Source organism: Canis lupus, chromosome 12 (genome assembly GCF_011100685.1).
Source record: "Canis lupus familiaris isolate Mischka breed German Shepherd chromosome 12, alternate assembly UU_Cfam_GSD_1.0, whole genome shotgun sequence".
Taxonomy (NCBI): domain Eukaryota; kingdom Metazoa; phylum Chordata; class Mammalia; order Carnivora; family Canidae; genus Canis; species Canis lupus.
The window spans coordinates 65,322,435-65,342,699 of NC_049233.1; the positions used below are offsets into that span (position 1 = coordinate 65,322,435).

A 20,265-nucleotide genomic window follows, 5' to 3' on the forward strand; every position below is an offset into this window, starting at 1 on the left:
CAGATTCACAAAACCCATGTAGTCCTAGGATGAGGACAAAATACACATTTGTCTGAAAGACTGCCTGAACTGCTAAAGAGAAATTATTATTCAGCACAACCTTCAGTAATCCAGGCATGAAAAAGACAAAACCCAGAAAACTATAGAAATACTTAAAAAGTTAACAATCCTCTCAATAAATACCACGTTCACTAAATTTAATTCATACTGAAATGTATCCTTCAAAATGTTGCCTATCAAGAACAGACCATCTTTAGCACATTTAAGCCAGTGTACACCAAAGAGGGATAAAGGGCATATGAAAAATCCCCAAAGAGAAAGTAAATGGATAAGGAAAACATTGAGGCATGAATAACTCACCTCAGGAAAGTAAAGACTATAAACAGGATGTGTTATCTTTGATTTGGTTTCCAGTAGAGCTCTCTCCTTCCGCTGTATACTTTGTTGTAATTCTTGCCACTCCTAGTAAAGCAAAAATCAAACATTTGAAATCAAGTATGTTTTTAATGAAGTTTTCATCTTCTAACTATTATTCCTAACAATGCTAACTACCACAGAGTTCAGTTCCACAAACCTGATCATTTCCCTGCTCAAAACCTACAATGCAACATTTCATAAATCAAATCTAAGCCCTTTAGCATGAACTACACAGTCATGATCTGACCTGGGCCAATCTTTCCAATCTACTGCCACTGCCTATCTTTTTGCACTTTCCATTCTTGTCAATTCAAACTACCTTGACTTCTCTGAACTCACAAAGCTATCTCACTTCATGTCTGGATTTTTGTTTTCTCTTTCTTTCTCTAATCTGGCAAATTTCTATTACTATTCCTTCGGGAGCCACTAAAGCCTAAACCACGAACTCTTGAATACCAGAAATTTCCCTCAAGTGAGCTGACCACTCACTCCTTTGTGCTTTCACTGTACCTTGCACAAAATGTGCATAATCTCTTTTGTACATTAATGTTTTATTTACAAGTCTGCCTTCCCCACTAGCCTACTGTATATCATGCAAGGGCAGAAACTGTTTTACATTTGGCTTGCATTCCTCTCATCTAACATAGTGCTTGCAATGTGACAGATAATGAATAACTGTTTGTATAATTATTTGACAACTGAATGAATGTATTTTTGGTATCTAAAGAAACTAGTCTGTCACCTCTATAATCCTAATACTATACTCAGAAAGTAATATGTCAACTTCTCAAAGTGCGGCTGGGGAAATAATTTCCTTTAATAGGCTTTAATTTCTTGGCAATCAATTTAATTCCCAAAGTACAAAACCAGTCGAGGGCCAGCAACTGCTAAAAAGTCATCCTCATTTTTCCCCACCATTCTCAAGGGCAGGTACATTACAGGCATACCTCATTTAATTGCACTTTGCACATTCATGCTTTCCAAATATCGTGGCTTTCACAAATTGAAGGTTTGTGGCAACCCTGTGTCAAGCAAGTCTATTATTGCCATTTCTCCAACAGCATTTATTTGCTCACATCATGTCTCCGTGTTACATTTTGGTAATTCCTGCTACATTTTAAACTTCATTATATTTGTTATGGTAATCTGTGATCATTTATCTTTGACGTACTTTAATAGTTGTTTTGGGGCACCACGAACCATGTCCACATAAGATGGCAAATTTAATCAATAAACGAGCATTCTGACCCATCAATGGGTTGTTCCTCTATCTCTTCCCCTCTCCTGGGGCTTCCCTGAGACACAATATTGAAATTAGGCCAATTAATAATCCTACAATGACCTCTAAATGGTCAAGTAAAAGGAAGAGCTGCATGTCTCTCACTTTAAATCAAAAGCTAGAAATGTTTAAGCTTAATGAAGGAGATAAGTTGAAAGGCCAAATAGGCCGAAAGGTAGGCCTCTTGTGCCAAACAGTTAGCCGAGTTGTGAATGCACAGGAAAAATTCTTGAAGGAAATTGAAAGTGCTACTCCAGTGAACACACGAATGGTAAAAATGCAAAACAACCTTATTGCTCATATGGAGAAAGTTTTAGTGGTCTGGAGAGAAGATCAAACCAGCCACAATAATTCTTTAAGCCAAGTCTTAATCCAGAGCAAGGACCTGCCTCTTCAATTCTATCAAGGCTACAAGAGGCGAGGAAGCTGCAGAAGAATAATTTGAAGCTAGCAAAGGTTGGTTCATGAGGTTTAAGGAAAGAAACTGTATCCATAACATAATGGAAGGTGAAGCAGCAAGTGCTAGTGAAGAAGCTGCAGCAAACTATCCACAAGACCCAGCTAGGATAATTAATGAAGATGGCTACACTAAATAACAGATTTTCAATGCTGACAAAACAGCCTTATACTGGAAGAAGATGCCATCTAAGACTTTCACAGCTAGACAGAAGTCAATGCCTGGGCTTTGAAAGACAGGCGGACTCTCCTCTTAGGAGCTAATGCAGCTGGTAATGTTCAGTTGAAGCCAATACTCACCATTCTGAAAATCCTAAGGCCCTTAAGAATTATGCTAAATCTACTCTGCATGTGCTCTCTAAATGGAACAACAAAGCCTGAATGACAACACATCTGTTTACAACATGGTTAACTGAATATTTTAAGCCCAGTGTTGAGACAGATTACTCAAAAAAAAAAAAAAAAATCCTTTCAAAATATTACTGCTCACTGACAATGCACCTGGTCACCCAAGAGCTCTGATGGAGATGCAGAATAAAATTAATGTTTTCATGCCTACTAACACATCCATTCTGCAGCAAATGGATCAAGGAGTAATTATCACTTTCAAGTCTTACTAGTTTAGAAATATATTTTTTAAAGTGATAGCTGCCACAGATAGTGAGTGACTTCTCTGGTGGATCTGGGCAAAGTGTATTGAAAATCTTCTGATTCACCCTTTTATGTGCCATTAAGAAAATATATATATATATATATATATATATATATATTTAAACATTTATGATTCATGGGAAGAGGTCAAAATATCAGGATTCACAGAAGTTTGGAAGAGGCTGATTCCAACCCTCACAGATTACTTGGAGGGGTTCAAGACTCCACTGGGGGAAGTAATTGCAGATGTGGTAGAAACAGCAAGAGATCTAAAATTAGAAAGGTGCCTGAAGATATGACTGAATTGCTGCAACCTCATGAGAAAACATGGGCATATAAGGAGCTGTTTCTGATGGATGAGCAAAGAAAGTCACTTCCTGAAATGGAATTCACTCCTGGTGAACATGCTGTCCAGACTGTTGAAATGACAACATAGGATTTAAAATATTGTAAAAACTTAACTGACAAACCAGTGGCAGGGTTTGAGAGGTCTGACTCCAATTCTGAAAGAAGTTCTACTCTGGGTGAAATACTATCAAACAGCATCTAATGCTACAGAGAAATCATTTGTGAAAGGAACAATCAATGCAGTAAACTTTTTTGTCATCTCATTTTAAAAACCCTAAAGAATTAGCAGCCAACAACACTTAGGCAAGAGCTTCCACCAGCAAAAAGGTTTAACTCACTGAAAGCTCAGATGATGGTTAGCATTTTTTAGCAATAAAGAATGTTCTAATTAAGGCATGAATATTATTTGAGACAATGCTATTGCACACTCTATAGACTACACTACAATATAGTGTAAACATAACTTACATCCACTAAGAAACCAAAAAATTTGTTTTATTTGCTTTATTGCAATGCTAGTTTCATTGTGTGTGTACTAAGCCTGTAATATCTCCAAGGTATGGCTGCCGTTCCTTATACTTTTATTCTTTGCCCTTTACTTTTTTATTCTCTTTCTGGCCTCAACCTGTGTCTAACAGGTTATTCAGGGGTAACTTTTAAGGTCAATGGCCCAATCAGAAAGAACAGAACACCACAAACATAAAGGAATTGCTGATCAGCTTACAGTTCATTTGCAGTAAGCCTCTCAGGACCCATTATTTGTCCACCAAGTCCTCTTTTCTAGAACCCAACCATAAACCAGGTATAACTTAATGCCATACTATGAGATTTTTTTCAACTCTCTCTACCCTCACCATCTAGTAAGTTCCTTAGAGACTCCTCCTTTCCTTAATGTTTCACATATCTCTTGAAACAAGGTGGCATTCTGTAAATGTTATCTTCCCCTTAACCAACCTCTTGTCATTCAAGTCCACAGTGAGGTTTCTTTAAGTATTACCTGGAACTTCTGAAAGATTCTTCTAAGTAACTGGTTAGGCCATAATCCACCTTTCCTAATTCATTTGCAGACTCAACTTTAATGCTAAAAACTACTGTAAGATACCAAACTGACTTTACCTCAAATCTACATCCTATACTAATAGCAATTTAATATTTAAGAAAATTAAGAGGTCTAATCCTTGTTGGAAACTATTTTTCTTTATAATTTTGGCCACCATCCCACATATTCTTACAAAATAAGATTATAACATATATTGGTATTAAGACAAACAAGTAAATAAAAAAAAAAAAACAAAAATCAAAACAGAGGTATATAATTACTATTATTTAAACCTATAATTCTTACTGCTTCATCATCTTTGTTTTGTTTTTCATCTTGCTCTCTATCAGAGTCTCTGTCACTACCATCATCTTTTTCACTTTGGGATTCTCTATTGGTTTCTTCTTCTTCAGAATCACTGCCTTTGTCAGAAACTTCTTCTTCATCTTCCTTTACCGTAGCTTCCTAAAAGAAAAAGCAAACACAAAAGTTCTGAATATCTCAGTGAATTCTAAGTCCCTGAAGCTAACTTATTGCCATTATAATTAAATTAGCTCAAGATTATAATTTTACTATTCACACATAATTTTAGAGAATTAAAAACGCACTTATTTGTAAACATGTGGTACTCAGACTAAAGACTTTAACATTTAGCTTATTTGTCCATTGTTAATCATTTTTCACGTTTGCAAAACATCTTTATTTGCAAAGTATACTACACAATGGCAACATGGCACAACTTTCAAAACACCAATTATATTATATATGCACACACATATATATACATACATTTATTTATTAAAGACAATTATTTATTTGAGAGAGTGTTGCATGGGGGTGGGAGGTGTAGAGCAAGAGAGAATCTCAAGCAGACTTCTTGCTATGCTCGGAGCCCAAGAACACAGGGCTCCATCTCACGACCCTGAAAGCTCTCCCTGAGTTAAAACCAAGAGTCAGACACTTAACTGAGCCACTCAAGCATCCCAATTATATAAAATATTTTATTTAAGATGAGGAAATGGGAAGCTCATAGAAAAGTACTGCTTTGAGAAATTAATATGGTCTTCTATAGCTGACATAGTATAATGTAGTAAGGAAAGGCAACATCCCAAACAAAATATTTACTAATCCATTTCAAGAAGAAAAAAGAACAGCAAATTAAGTATTAAAAAAGTCAAAGTATGTAATACAGACCCAAAATCAAAGAGAAGGCAGATATACAAAGGGAAACTTAAAGCCATTAAGTTGGTTTGTTGAAAAGATTAATAAAGCCGAAAGACTTTTATTAGGCACAACTGATCAAAGGGAAAAGAGAATTTGTATTTCTTTTTGAGAATTTGTATTTGGTAATACAAATTACCAATATTAGGGAGAAAAGAGACATTACTATAGATTCAAAAGATATTACAAATAAAAAATATTATGAATAACTTTGTCAATAACTTTGATAACTTAGAAGAAATGGACAAATTCCTTGAAAAATATAATTTACTAAAATTGATAGAAGGAAAAAAGGAGAATTTGTTAAAGAAATGGACTCTATAACTAAACCTTTTAAAAAACCCTACACCCAGATGGTGTCTCTAAATAGTTCTTCCAAATAAGAAACCCAATCTTATACAAACTCCTCCAGGAAAAAGAAAAAGAAAGAATACTCCCCAACTTAATAAGGCCAGCATAAACCTGATATAAAACGTGGCAAAGGGGGCAGCCCAGGTGGCTCAACGGTTTAGCGCCACCTTCAGCCCAGGGTGTGATCCTGGAGACCCGGGATCAAGTCCCACATCGGGCTCCCTGCATGGAGCCTGCTTCTCCCTCTGCCTATGTCTCTGCCTCTCTCTCTCTCTCTCTCTCTCCCCGTGTGTCTTTCATGAATAAATAAATACAAATCTTAAAAAAAAAAAGTGGCAAAGGTACCACAAGAAAGGACAATGGCAAACCAATATTCTCTCATAAAAACAGATGTAGGAATCCTAAACAAAGTATTAGCAAATCCAGATAAACATGAAAAAGGATAATATGACAAAATGGATTTGTCCCAGGAATGCAAGGATAGTTTAAAATGTTTAAATACATCAACATAATTCACTACATTACAGAAAGGAGAAAATTTCATCATCACCTCAACAAATGGAGAAATGGCATTTAATAAAATTCAGCAAACTGGGAACAGAAGAGAACACTTCCTTAATCTAGTAAGGAAGATCTGCAAAAAAATCCTAGAGCTAACATCACACTTAATAGTTTGTTCCCTTTCTCCTGGAGATAACAAGAAGACAAGGGTGACCACCATCCTCATTCCTAACCAACATTACACTTAAAGTTTCAGCCAATACAGAAAGACAGAAAGGAAGAAAAAGCAAAAAAGATTAAAAAGAAAAAAGTAAAACTGTCTTTATTCTCAGATGGCATGATTGCATACCCAGAAAATCTTTTAAAAACTACCTACAAATGGTTAGAATTATAGGCATACCCTGGAGATATTGCAGGTTCAGTTCCAGACCAATGCAGTAAAGCGATTATCACAATAAAGTCAAATGACTTTGTTTCCCATTACATATAAGTTATGTTTACACTATACTGTAGTATGTTAAGTGTGCAAACAGTATTCCGTCTAAAGTACATGCCTTAATTAAAAAATACTTTATTGCTAAAAAATGCTAATGACTGTATGAGCTTTCAGGGAGTTGTAATCTCTGATCACAGATCACCATAACGAATATAATAACACAAAGTTTAAAATAATTGAGGGAATTACTAAAATGTGACAGAAACACAAACTGAGCAAATGCTGCTGGAAAAATGGTGCTAATAGATTTGCTCAACATAGGGTTGCCACGAACCTTCAATTTGTAAAAAAAAAAAAAAAAAAAAAAAAAAATGCAGTATCTGCCAAGCGCAAGAAACTAAAGTACAATAAAACAAGGTATGCCCATATTGTCAATTCAAGACTCCAGGTCAATATTTAGAAGGCAATTTTATGTCTATGCACCAGCAATAAACACTGAAGGATGTCTTTTTTTTAATGTTACATGCAACAGCTCTAGAAAGTATCAAATACATAACGGTATTTTCTAACTAAAAGGTGCCATACTTCTGCTACTGGGAAATTACAAAACACAGTTGAGAAAAAATTAAGGAAGATCCAAATTAATAAAGATAAAAAAAAAATTAAAAAAAAAAGAAAGTGACAGCATTTTGCCACTGCCACTTCAATTGCCAAAACTCCCTTTCAAAAAAAAAAAAAACAAATTAATAAAGATAAACTATGATTATGAATAAAAATACTCAATATTGAGGGGCACCTGGGTGGCTCAGTTATTAAGTGTCTGCCTTAGGCTCAGGTCATGATCTCAGGGTCCTGGGATGGAGCCCTATGTCTGGCTCCCTGCTCAATGGGGAACCTGCTTCTCCCTTTCCCATACCCCTCCCCCCACTTGTGCTCTCTCTCTCTCTCTCTCTCTCAAATAAATAAAACTTTCAAAAAAAGACTCAATATTGTTAACATGTGAATTCTCCCCACACTGGACCACAGAATCAAGGCAATCCTCATCTAACCTCCAGCAGTTTTTGGTGGAAACGGTCAACCTTATTTTTAAAATGTCAAGGGAGGGGTGCCCAGGTGGCTCAGTTAGTTAAGCATCCATCTCTTGATTTCGGCTTCAGTAATGATCTCAGGGTCATGGGATCAAGCCCTGAGTCAGGCTCCACCCTCAGCTTGGGATTCTCTCTCCCTCTGCCCCTCCCCCATGCACTAAAATTAAAACACACACACACACACATACACACACAATTAATAAATAAGTTGAGGGAAATGCAAAAAACCTAATATAGGCAAGATAATTTTAAAGAAGTAAAATAAGAGTTTGAGGACTTATACTAACATATTTCAAGACTTAATATAAACTCATGATAATTAAGACAATGTGTTTTGACCCAAGAATAAACAAATAATCAATAGAATGGACAAGCAAATCCATAAATCGATCTGCACATATATAATTATGGTCACTTTTTTTGGTAACAAATCACTACTGCAATTCTGAGAAAACGATGATGTTGTCAATAAATGGTGCTAGAATAGGTGGTCCAAATCCCTATCTCACACTATTTGCAATAATTAATTCAAGATGTTATCTAGAGCTAAATATAACATGTAAAATAGTAATAGCTTCTAGGAGAAAACAGAAAAACATCTCCATGTTCTTTGACAGGCATAAGTGTCAACAGGACACAAAAGCACTAACCATAAAATGGATGAAAGACTTCCTTAAAATTAAGTACCATCAAAAGCTACCAGTAAGAGAGTAAAAAAAGACTCCTATCCAGAATATATAATGGAATCCTACAAATCCATAAGACAACTCAAAGAAAAAGGATATCCAAATGGCCAGTAAGTATATGAAAAGATGCTCAATATCATTGTTATCAGGTAAATACAAATAAAAATCACACAAGAAGAGATACCACTACAGATCCACCACAGTGGTTAAAATAAAAAAGATGGTAAAACCAAGCATTAGTGAGGATGTGGAACAATTGAACTCATGTTTTGCTTGTAGAAACATAGAATAGCACAACTTTGGAAAAACAGGCTCTTTCATGGAGTTAAATGTACACTTCTTTTATGACCCAACATTCCACTGCTAGGTTCATACCCAAGAAAAATGAATGTCCACAAAATGACATGTATATGAATAAGTACAGCATTTTAATTGAATAACAGGCAAAACTAGAAAGAACCCAAATGTCCACCAACCACAGAACAGTTAAATTGTAGTCTATTCATAAAATGGAGTATCACATACACAGAAAGAATGGGCAGCTGCTACACACAACACAGATAAATCTCAGAGTCATAATGCTAAATGAAAGTAGACAAACATATTTCTACTAATGTGAAATTTAAGAATAGATAAAACTAATCTGTGGTAGTAACAGCCAGAAATGTAGAGTATGGAGGTAGATGGAAGGGTCACTGACTGAGAAGAGACACAAATGAGCTATCTAGGATGCTAAGGTTTTCTATCTTAATGTGGATATCATGGGTGCATACATATGTAAAATTTTAGGAACCATTCACATAGGATTTGAACATTTTAGTGTAAGTATACCTCAATAAGGATAATAACAGTAATAAACTTACACTCCCAACAATTCCATTTGCCTGCTTTTGTTTCTGTTGCTTTGACTGTGGTAAGGGCACAGGTGTAGGTTTTTTTTTTAAAGGCTTCTTTTTTTTTGATTTAGCAGTTTTCTTGGGTCCTTTGCTCTTCTGTTGCCATCCTCCTTTTGTTCTGTTCTTATTAGTATCACCCTGCTGTAAATCACAAACACACATATAAACTCTGAAGTTACTTTGAAGTTACTTTGAACTCTGAAGTTACTATTGCTATAGTTTCATTTGGAAGTCAGAGTAATTTTGAAATGAAAATGGCTACACTAAATGTTTTCATAAATTGAATTACTCCCCTACAACACTATGAATCAGAAAACTAAATATTTCCTTCACCAGGAAAGATAGGTAAGAAAAATCAAGTTTTACCCCATCTTCTGCTGGCTGTTCCTCTGCAGCACAGATTGACTGTTCCTTTTCAAATACTTCCTAGAGGCAGAGAGAAGAAAAACATAAAGTCTATCAACCTATATTTATCTTTCAAATAAAGCAATCTTCAAAATAGATGACCAATAAATTTAACTGATGACAACTTGATTGGGGGGGGGAGAACAAGAGACTTGTAGCAATTACTAAATGATGTGTGCAAAGTTAGCAATTACTATGACACTTTAGAAGATAACTTCTGAAATATCTCACATCTGTCTTGAATACATTTTAAAAAGTACAGTCTACTTAAATTTACAAATGTCATGACTTAAGATTATATAAACTCATTATAAAGTCAAAAATATTTCTTAGTTTAAAATAACTATGGAAGGGCACATGGCTGGCTCAGTAGAGTGCGCAACCCTTGATCTTGGGGCTGTGACTTCAAGCACCATATTGAGGGTAGAATTTACTTAATAAAACATTTTTTTTAATTTTTAAAAATTAATTACATATATAAATAAATAAAATAATTAATGGGTGGAACACCAAGAAAATCCATATAATCTAAAGATATAAAAAATAAAAATAAAGATACGTCTATCATATAATTCACTTAGGATCAGTATAGAAAGCATAAATTTAGGATTTAAATTCTAGTGAGATTTCAGTTAGAATCTATACTAAAAGATAATAAGCGATGTTTGGCTGTGTTTAATAATCTCCCTGGAATTTAATTACTAAAGTTAACAAGTAAAAACAATAATTTAGGCTCTAAACTGTTAGCCTAATTCAGGAGTCCACAAACTATAGCCCACTGCCTGGTTTTTAAATAAAGTTTTACTGGAACTCAACATTGCCCATTTGTGAATTCAACAGTTGTTACAGAAACTATGTGGCCTATAAAACCTAAAACATTTACTAACTGGACCTTCATGGAAGTTTGCCAATCCCTAATCTAATTCTACCATCTGTTTCTTTCTTTTTTTTTTTTTTTTTTTTTTAAGATTTTATTTATTTATTCATGAGAGACACAGAGAGAAAGAGGAAGAGACACAGGCAGAGGGAGAAGCAGGCTCCATGCAGGGAGCCTGACATGACTTGACCCCGGGTCTCCAGGATCACGCCCTGGGCTGAAGGCGGCACTAAACCTCTTGAGCCACCAGGGCTGCCCCATTTGTTTCATTTTTATATTTATTAGCTGGGTTCTAATACTGAGTTACTCTGAAGTTCAGTTCATACAAGAACTTGAAGATAAATGCTTGATTCTTTCCCTTGCTCCAGGGCAATTTTGCTTTTTTTTCCCCTACCAATTATCCCGTAAGTGTCAACAGCCCATTTTTGCTCATTTTTTCAGGCTGGAATTCCAAAACATGTAGGTAGTACAAATTTGGATTCTACAGCCAATCCTAGCCACTGGCTTTGAGTTTCCTCTTCTTCTAGGGGGGCACTCCGAATCCAGAGTCCATGACACAAATGCTTTCTTACCACTTGCTACTAATAAAACCAAAATCTTTGATTTGATATATCCTACTACAAAGTATGCTTTTCTGACCAAAAGTTTTAGAGATGGACATGCAGAGTATGTTTCCTGCAGATGTTCACAGACCTCAGAGTAGAATAGACTAAAATCTACCACTAGTTGAATATGTGGACTTAAAAATAGAACAGTCAACTAAAAACAAGTTATAATGATAGTTCTAAATTAGGAGGTAATAGTTGACTTGGAGGTAACACATGTTATAGAAACTAAGAAAAACAAAATACAGGAAACATATACAATGTGACTGAATTTAATGAAAGAGAATGAGAAAAGTATCAGTGTGTATATATATATACATACACTATAAAGGCCCAGACAGTAAATATGAGCATGGGGAGAAAGATATGCAAGGATACACACAAGACTAAATTCTGGTCATCTGGGACTGAGACAAGGGGTTTCCTGAGGGAGATGAGTGAGAGAAGGAATCCATGATAGTAAAAACATCATTTAACCCCATGGGTATTCATCCATTAGGATAGCTAAAGTGATGAGCTTCAAAATCAATAATCTCAGAGTGGCAGGACTTTAGGTGATTTTAATTTCTTCCTATAGTTTTCTGCATTGCCTGAATTTTTTTCCCAGGTAGTATAAATTTTTCATATAAGTAGAAAAAAATATTTTCACTGTAATTTAAAAAATTAAGAATAAATTCAGAATTAACCAAGAAGAAATAGGTAATGAAATTCTCAAAAATAATCAGTAATTAATCTTTGTATAGCACTTTGGAGTTTAAATACTATGCTCACATTACCTTGTTATTATAATGTTTTACAGGGAATTAACAAATCATCACATGAAGAATTAATCTATTTTCCAAGGGTTTTTGTATGTAAAACCTAATGTAAGAAATTATAAAAATCAATTTAAAGTATCAAAACAGCTAATAGGACTTGCAAAATTAGATTTTACCACTATAATAGTTTTGACTTAGAGAATATGTGACTTAAAGTGAGAAAATAAATATAAGAACTTCAGCACATAACTTTTTTCTCTTTTTCTCCTTGAAGTATAGTTGACACACATTATGTTAGTCTTAGGTGTACAACACAGTGATTCGACAACTATACTCTATCACCTTTTAACACTACTCTAATATATATGCCCTATGCTATACCTTGAGTCTCATGACTTATTCCATAATTGAAAGTCTTCACCTCCTTTTCCCCTTCATCTCTTAACACATAACTCTTTTTAACACATAACTCTTAAAGCATAAAAATAAAAAGAGATTACTTACTGCCATTGTTTGCCTTGTCAATTTAACCAACACTGTAACTAGGGATCCTACTGTGATGTTGTTGCTATCTTCATCATCCAATACTGTAAAATAAGAGTAAAAAAATCAGTAAAAAATAAAATTCAATTTGGTACTTCACCATTTCAAATATATTCTAACCTTAATAAAAAAAAAAACTTGACTATATAAAACGCTCCACTAGCTACCTTCAATAACATACTCATTTCATCTTTAAAATAGCTCTATGAAGCATTATTATTTCCACTTTAAAGAAGAAAGTGAGGTTCAAAACTAAAGTAAAATGCCTGAGGTCACATAATGGCTATACTGGCACTGCCAAGTTTCAAACTCAGGTCTTTTAAAACAAAGTACAACATGATGACTATTGTACCCCAACTTTTTTCATAGTGATATAAAAATCTGTCACTCTATTAAATTGTGTAAACCTTGTATTCACAAGATTTTACCTTAATTATCAATGCCACCCTGCTTGTCAGAAATAAAATAATTAGAACTAGTATTTCCAAGCCATATTAAATTTATTTTTTAAGGCAAGAACTTCAAAGTTTTGTTTATATTAAAAATCACCTTAACAAGTTTTCATAATGTTTTTGCAATTGTTTAATTAAGACTACATTTGCTACACATATTGCCAAAAACTAATAAACTTATCATTAAAATAAACATTAATGTTGGGCAGCCCAGGCGGCTCAGCGGTTTAGCGCCACCTTCAGCCCAGGACGTGATCCTGGAGACCCGGGATGGAGTCCCACACTGGGGTCCCTGCAGGGAGCCTGCTTCTCCCTCTGCCTGTATCTCTGCCTCTCTGTCTCTCATGAATAAATAACTTAAAAAAACACACACACACATTCATGTTAAAATTAATAAATAAAATTAGTGTAACTAATCAAACATATCTTTCCTACAAATTTTATCTTTAAGAGTTCTTTCACTGTGTATTTCTGCTTATGTTCTAAGTTTGTTATGTTTCTTTTATACAGATTTAGATTAGCATACTCTGTTCTGGCCTACATTAATACACCACCAGATGGAAAAGAACAGCCTCCAACAAACTAGAACTGCTTTCACCTCCTTTACTGGCTGTGAGGTGCAACAGCTGGGCCTTGAGAAGGATACAATATTCTGGGGTTGCCTGGGTGGCTCAGTCAGTTAAGTATCCGACTCTTGATCTCAGCTCAAGTCATGATCTTAGTAAGGTCTGAAGATCGCATTGGACATGGAGTCTGCTTAAGATTCTCTCTCCCTCTCCCTTTGCCCCTCCCCGCCTCTCTACCCCTCCCCAGACCACTGCTCGCTCTCTAAAAAAAGAAAAAAATAATAATATTAATAAAAGAAGGATATAATATCCTTTCTTCAATCTGAAAGTGTCCATCATTTCCTATTAAATCTGGGCTACACATTCATCAACACTGCACAATTTTGTGTGTGTGAGTACTGCATGTGAATTAACAGCTATAACCATATCTGTCATGTGATGCTTTCAAGTGGAGAAAAAGCCTAAAGGAGATTCTATACAGCCTGTAAGCAGTATGGGAAAGAGATCCATCATCTCTAGCACTGGATCATGCAGATGTCCCTTTCCTGCTTGTCAAATTCTTCTCTTCTCCCTCCATTAACTGTATTACTCATATTACACATTTGGATAGCACTGTGAGAATACAATAAATTATCTACACAAGATGCTATGGAATGGGGGTGCCTGGGTGGCTCAATCAATTAAGCATCTGCCTCCTGCTCAAGTCATGATCCCAGGGTCCTAGGATGGAGCCCCACATAGGGCTCCCTGCTCAGCGGGGATCCTTCTTCTCTCTCTCCTCCCTGCTCATGTTCTCTCACCATCTCTGTCTCTCTCAAATAAATAAATAAAATCTTTAAAAAAAACCCTGCGATGGGATGAAAACATCATGAAGTTTCCCAATGAGATCACAAGGAAATCCAAACTCCCCACCAAAGCAGTCCCGGTTTCATTCCATGCATCCTACACTCCAGCCAAACTGAAACCAGTTGCAGTTTACCTTACTTCCCAAATACCCTAGTCTTTGAGAGCCATTTCTCTCTTTTCAATTCCATTAGAATACAAACTCAATAAGGCAGAAGCTTTGTCTGCTTCCCCAACACCCCTCCTAAAAAAAATTGAGTGGCACTCAATAGCTGTTGAATGAACGAATGGCACAATGTCTGTGTTATTCTCTTAACCTCTGCCTTGTTCCCTTATTTTTGATCCTATGTTTACATCCTATTTCCTCAACTAGACCATAAGCTCTTTATAGACAGATACCATTCCTAATGCATCCTTGTATTCTTGGTCTCACAAGAATGTTCTAACAGGAACTTACTAAATATCAAAACTGAGAATAAAGTTCCAATGAAGAAATGGAGCAGATAATCTCTAATTCTGCCCCCACTATAAGATATTATACAGCTATTAAAATGGGCACTTACAGGGCAATTCTGTAGATAGAAAAATCGATTTTTTCACCGCAGCAGAGACAGGTTGAGAAAAACACATGAAATCTGGCATAGAACATGGTCATTTCCAAGGCTTTTTAAAGTAAATTGGGTTTTTAAAAAATTAATTTTAGAGCTAAGCAGCTATTTCTTTAACACTACCAGTATATATTGCAGTATCTTTCAGCACATCTAAAAATCTCTTTCATTCTTTGAAAAATTAAGATATTCCCAAAATCTGAACTACAGAACAGAGGGTTCTCAAGCGTAATCCCATTCTGAGGATAATCAAAGTAAGATTCTGTGGGACTCTATCAGTGTTCTCCAAACTATTAAGCATACATCATAATAGTCCATTCACAGCCAATCTGACAGGTAAACTGTAGTTCTGCAAAGTCTAATTATACATTATGATATTAAATGTTCGAGAACCTTAAGCCACATAAACAAAAGGAAAAAATGTTCAATAGGGAAATCTCCCACTTACCCTGTGATTTTATATCCATAGTCACATATGGGAAACTCCCAAGGACAGCCATAACCTCTTCATATTTTTCATCTTCAAGGAAGTGCAGTAGACTGTGACGATCTGATTCTTTTAAACTCACCAAATCCTGAATAGTCTTAATTTTGTACTGAATTTTAAAAGAGAGAGAAAGAAAATAAATCCCAAAGTCATAGAATTTTTCACAAAAACAAAACTACCATGTTTCACTAAAACAAAATCCAACAACTTTTAGAAAAATGTTAAGATTACACTTGGTCCCAAACTTACAATGGTTCTACTTACAATTTTTCAACTTTACAATGCTGCAAAAGCAACACCTTCAGTAGAAACCATACTCTGAACTTTGATCTTTTTCAGAACTAGTGATATTTCATACAATACTATCATTATGCTGGGCAGCTGGTCAGAACCATAGCTCCCAGTCAGCTATGCATCACAAGAGAAACAATCCATACACTTACAACCATTCTGTACCCATACAACCATTCTGTTTTTCACTTTCAGTATAGTATTCAATAAATTACATGAGACAGATATTCAACATTTTATTATAAAACAGGCTTTGTGTTAGATGACTTTGCCCAACTGTAGGTTAATGTAAGTGTTCTGAGCATGTTTAAGGTAGGCTAGGCTAAGCTATGACGTTTGGTAGGCTAGGGGTATTAAATACATTTTTGACTTAGGATTTTTTCAACTTACGATCGATGGCTTTATGAGGATGTACCCCACTGTAAGCTGAGGAAGATCTGCATACACATTTCAAAGCAAAAGATACAACTTTATAGCATTTCATGGCCTTTTATCCAAAGAAATTCAAATTTAGGATTTTTTTTTAATTACAAAGTTAATACAGGGTAATTTTTTTAATTTAGAAAAAAATAAAGTCAGGAGAAAAAAAAACTTAGTAATATTCATAGAATCTTGACCCAACCAAAACAACTGTCATTTTGATATGCTCAGTTTGCTGATCCATATTTTCAATTTTAATGATAAAAACCTTAAGAGTATGGAATTTATTTCCATGTACAACTGCATCCTTAAGATTTATAACGATGCAATATTCTCATTTTTATTACTTTCTAAATATAGCAAGTAGTCTGTTATTGCAGTAATATCCATCTAGCCTAAAAGGATACTTAGGAGAGTGTTAATTTCCAGGCATCTGGTATTAGTTATTAATTTTTACTTTCACAGACAGGGATTAGATCATGAGACAGGTGAAATGCCCACTTTTTGATTACACAGTTTTCAATTTAAAATGTGTACAAATTTATAAGGGCAATATAATTACCTGAAAGGACAGAGAACTCATATGTGAATTTCTAATACACACTACCTTACATCTACCTTAATATATTATCAAATCCAAAGTCGATTTTCTGCCCACTTTGTCTAATGTATACAAAGTAATGTTTAAAATCTAAAAACTATAATTTGCTTTTTCTTATATTTCCTCCAGTTTTTTCATTTACACATATTTTTGCCACATCTTAAGATTCATCATCAGATCTTTACTATCGATTGCATTATCTAAATTAGAAGCATCTGTATTTGATCTACTATTTTCTGAAAGCTTAATTTTTTTGTTCCTATTCAACCAATACACCATTGCCCAACCTTTAAGCCAGGCCTGAAATGACTGGAAAGCATACAGTGCATTTTTACTTTGTACATTTATTTTTGGTAACATACTATAAAGAATAGTTCTAACTGCTAAAATGCACTGACCCTCAAAGTAGTAAAATCACTTAGAGTAGATAAAATATAAAATATCTCCATAACCAAGAAAATGCTAATTGAACCACTTCAGGGATAGTTTTAGTGTTTAAGACATTCTAAACCTAAGAAATTCATAGTAAACACTTTTAGAATCCTTTTTATTCATGTTACCTTTAAGTAACATGACAAACTGCTTAAAGCTGATTTTAAAGTAGCAAAGAATTACCTTTTTATGATTAGAAACCCTCCTAAGATTGTCCTCTTCAATGTGAGGGAGCTGCAGAAGGGGAGACTTAAACTGCTGAAGGCCCTGCACAGCCATCTGGGAAAGCTTCATGCAGTTTTCTAGGGATGCCAAAGTTGGAGCACGAAACTCCCTTTCTTAGAAAGAACAGGAGCAAAAGAAAAAACAAGGCTGGACTTTTTATATGTTCAGGACTATACACTTCATCACAAAAACATGATTCATTGAATATCCTTAAGACCTCAAGTTTTAAGATCATAATGCTGATTTTCCTCCAAAAGTTGTAAGATCCAGTATGGAGATACCTCAAAAAGTTAAAAATAGAACTACCCTATCACCCAGCAATCACACTACCAGGTATTTACCCCAAAGATACAAATGTAGTGATCTGAAGGGATATCTGCACCCCAATGTTTATAGCAGTATTATCAACAATAGCCAAACCACAGAGAGAGCCCAAATGTCCACTGATTGATGAATGGAGAAAGATGTGGCATATATACACAATGGACTATTACTCAACCATCAAAAAGAATGAACTCTTGCCATTTGCAATGACGTGGATAGAGACAGAATGTATTATACTAAGTGAAGTAAGTCAGAGAAATACAAATACCATATGATCTCACTCACATGTGGAATTTAAGAAACAAAACAGCTGAATATAGGGAAACGGAAGGAAAAATAAAATAAAAACAGAGAGGGAGGCAAACCATAAAAGACTCTTAACAATAGAGAACAAACTGAGGGTAATTGGAGAGGATGTGGTAGAGGACGGACTAGAAAGGTGATGGGAGGAAAGCACTTGTTATGCTGACTGCTGGGTGTTAAACGTAAATGATGAATCACTGAATTCTACTCCAGAAACCGGTACTGCATTGTATGTTAACGACATAAAATTTAAATTAAAAAAAAATTGTAAGATACCAAAAATATACAAACATGTTCAAATGCAACCATCATTATCAAGCAACAAGCACCGATTTAACAGAAAATTTTTCCATCATCTCCCAAAACTTTATCAGTATCAATAACATACTGACATCATGCCAAGAACTGACATCAGCTGTAACAAAAAACCACAACCATTATCTCCTTTAAGGGTCTCCCTTTCCATTATTGACCACAAACTCTCTCATTCTTTTTTTCTTTCTCCTCATTCTTTTTTCCCTTCATGTGAAATACATGTCAGATGAATTATTATTACATCACTTAAGGAATTATTTCAAACTCATTGTTAAAATACAGAATAACCTAACTCTAAAAATATTCAAAGGAAGGAAAAGGTATCTTAAATCTTTACAAACAGTAAGTGATGACAAAAAATAAAACAATAAATTCAAAAACATGAGTTGTGATAAAGACTTTACATAATGGAAAATATAGAAGAAAAACCATGAACAAAAGTGGGAAAGCTGATTCAACATAGATACAAGGCAGAATTACTGTAGGTACTCATAAATCTTAAAAATTATGAAGTATAATCTGCATATGCCTGCAAGAAAAACTACAACATAATTAATTACATTTCTACCTCACCTTCACGGCTCCGAGCCATTATTATTAGTTGGCAGATTACATTAACCATTTCTTGAAGTAGGGCAGGGCACTTTTTCAACATAAATTGCTGATCTGCAAAACAAAGGAAAATCTCCAACAAATCATTCTACTCTTATAGTTAAAATACCTTGATCATCTGTGGTGTAAGACCAATACTAAATTTATATGACATCAGAATTTTACAGGTTGAACGCAACGGTTTCTTCTAAGTAGTACTGTCAAAATCAGTCAGAAAACCTTCGGTTCAGATTAGATGTTTCAAAGGCAAATTTTTAATATAACGGTGGTGTGCTTCATAAATTGTTTCAGAAGAAACAGTCTCAAAACTTAATCCTAATCTTATTATACTTAAAAACCTTAAGAATCTTCTTTTGCACATAAATTTCTGTAACTATGAATAAGTTCAAAGACTAAGATTGGGAATAAATGTTAACTCAATGCAAAAAGAGAAGGGGGGGAGGAGGAAAAGGGGAAGGAAGAGGGAGACAGATTCATTTTTACTGCATATAATGGCTATTAAGATCATGGACTGGAGCTGGTACCCAGCCTAAAAAAAATTTGTTCCCTGTTTTTCTTAGATAATTGGTAAAAAATAGAGGTGGCTTTATATCTGTACAGAGCATTAGGAAAATCAGAATTACTAGTTAATTTGCAACTCCAATAACAATGCCTAAATAGTGACCCTTCATTCCATCACAAGTATCTTATCTTATCACCAATTACTAAGCATCAACTGGCCTTGTTTTCAAAGGCATTTAGTTATATTATTGGCTTTAAAAACGAAGAGGAGGAGCTCATTCAGAAAGAACATTTATTCCCTAGGGATAATAATTTTCTTTTAAAACTTCAAATGAAATAATACAAGTAAAGAAGAAATGATGACACTCAAATTCATGACATTCCTGGGAACACCACTGTCCCAAAACACTGCTTTTCTTTTACATATAGAGGGGGCTTCAAGCACTAGGAAGCTTGCAATAAAGATTAAAGCCTTCATCAGCAACCCCTGCTGGAGGTAGTGGAGTTCACAGAGATAACTGCTGTGAAATCCATTTTTTCTTTCCCTGAAAAGTTTACAAAATCTTTTTAAAAGTCACTAGGAAAGTACTGTATATCTGCAACTAGCTAAACATTTCTCAGAGTATTCTCTCACCTTGAAATACTAAATTTTAACATTTGTCAAAATACGATTACTTTTAGATCTTCAAAATATTTGTGAATTATGCAGCATAAAATTTCTTTTTAAA

General features: G+C 34.7%; 1 protein-coding gene across 1 annotated transcript in view; it reads right to left on the reverse strand.

The window, feature by feature from the left end:
• The window catches only part of SEC63 (SEC63 homolog, protein translocation regulator), a 74,452-nt gene that overhangs the window by 17,175 nt on the left and 37,012 nt on the right, over positions 1-20,265 (reverse strand). The window contains exons 11-18 of the mRNA XM_038554873.1: positions 18,998-19,090; positions 17,441-17,595; positions 15,475-15,622; positions 12,519-12,601; positions 9,736-9,795; positions 9,337-9,510; positions 4,497-4,655; positions 361-462 (exon numbers count right to left, since the gene is read on the reverse strand). Coding sequence (XP_038410801.1) covers positions 361-462; positions 4,497-4,655; positions 9,337-9,510; positions 9,736-9,795; positions 12,519-12,601; positions 15,475-15,622; positions 17,441-17,595; positions 18,998-19,090 — 974 coding nt within the window. The remainder of the gene's footprint in view (positions 1-360; positions 463-4,496; positions 4,656-9,336; positions 9,511-9,735; positions 9,796-12,518; positions 12,602-15,474; positions 15,623-17,440; positions 17,596-18,997; positions 19,091-20,265) is intronic.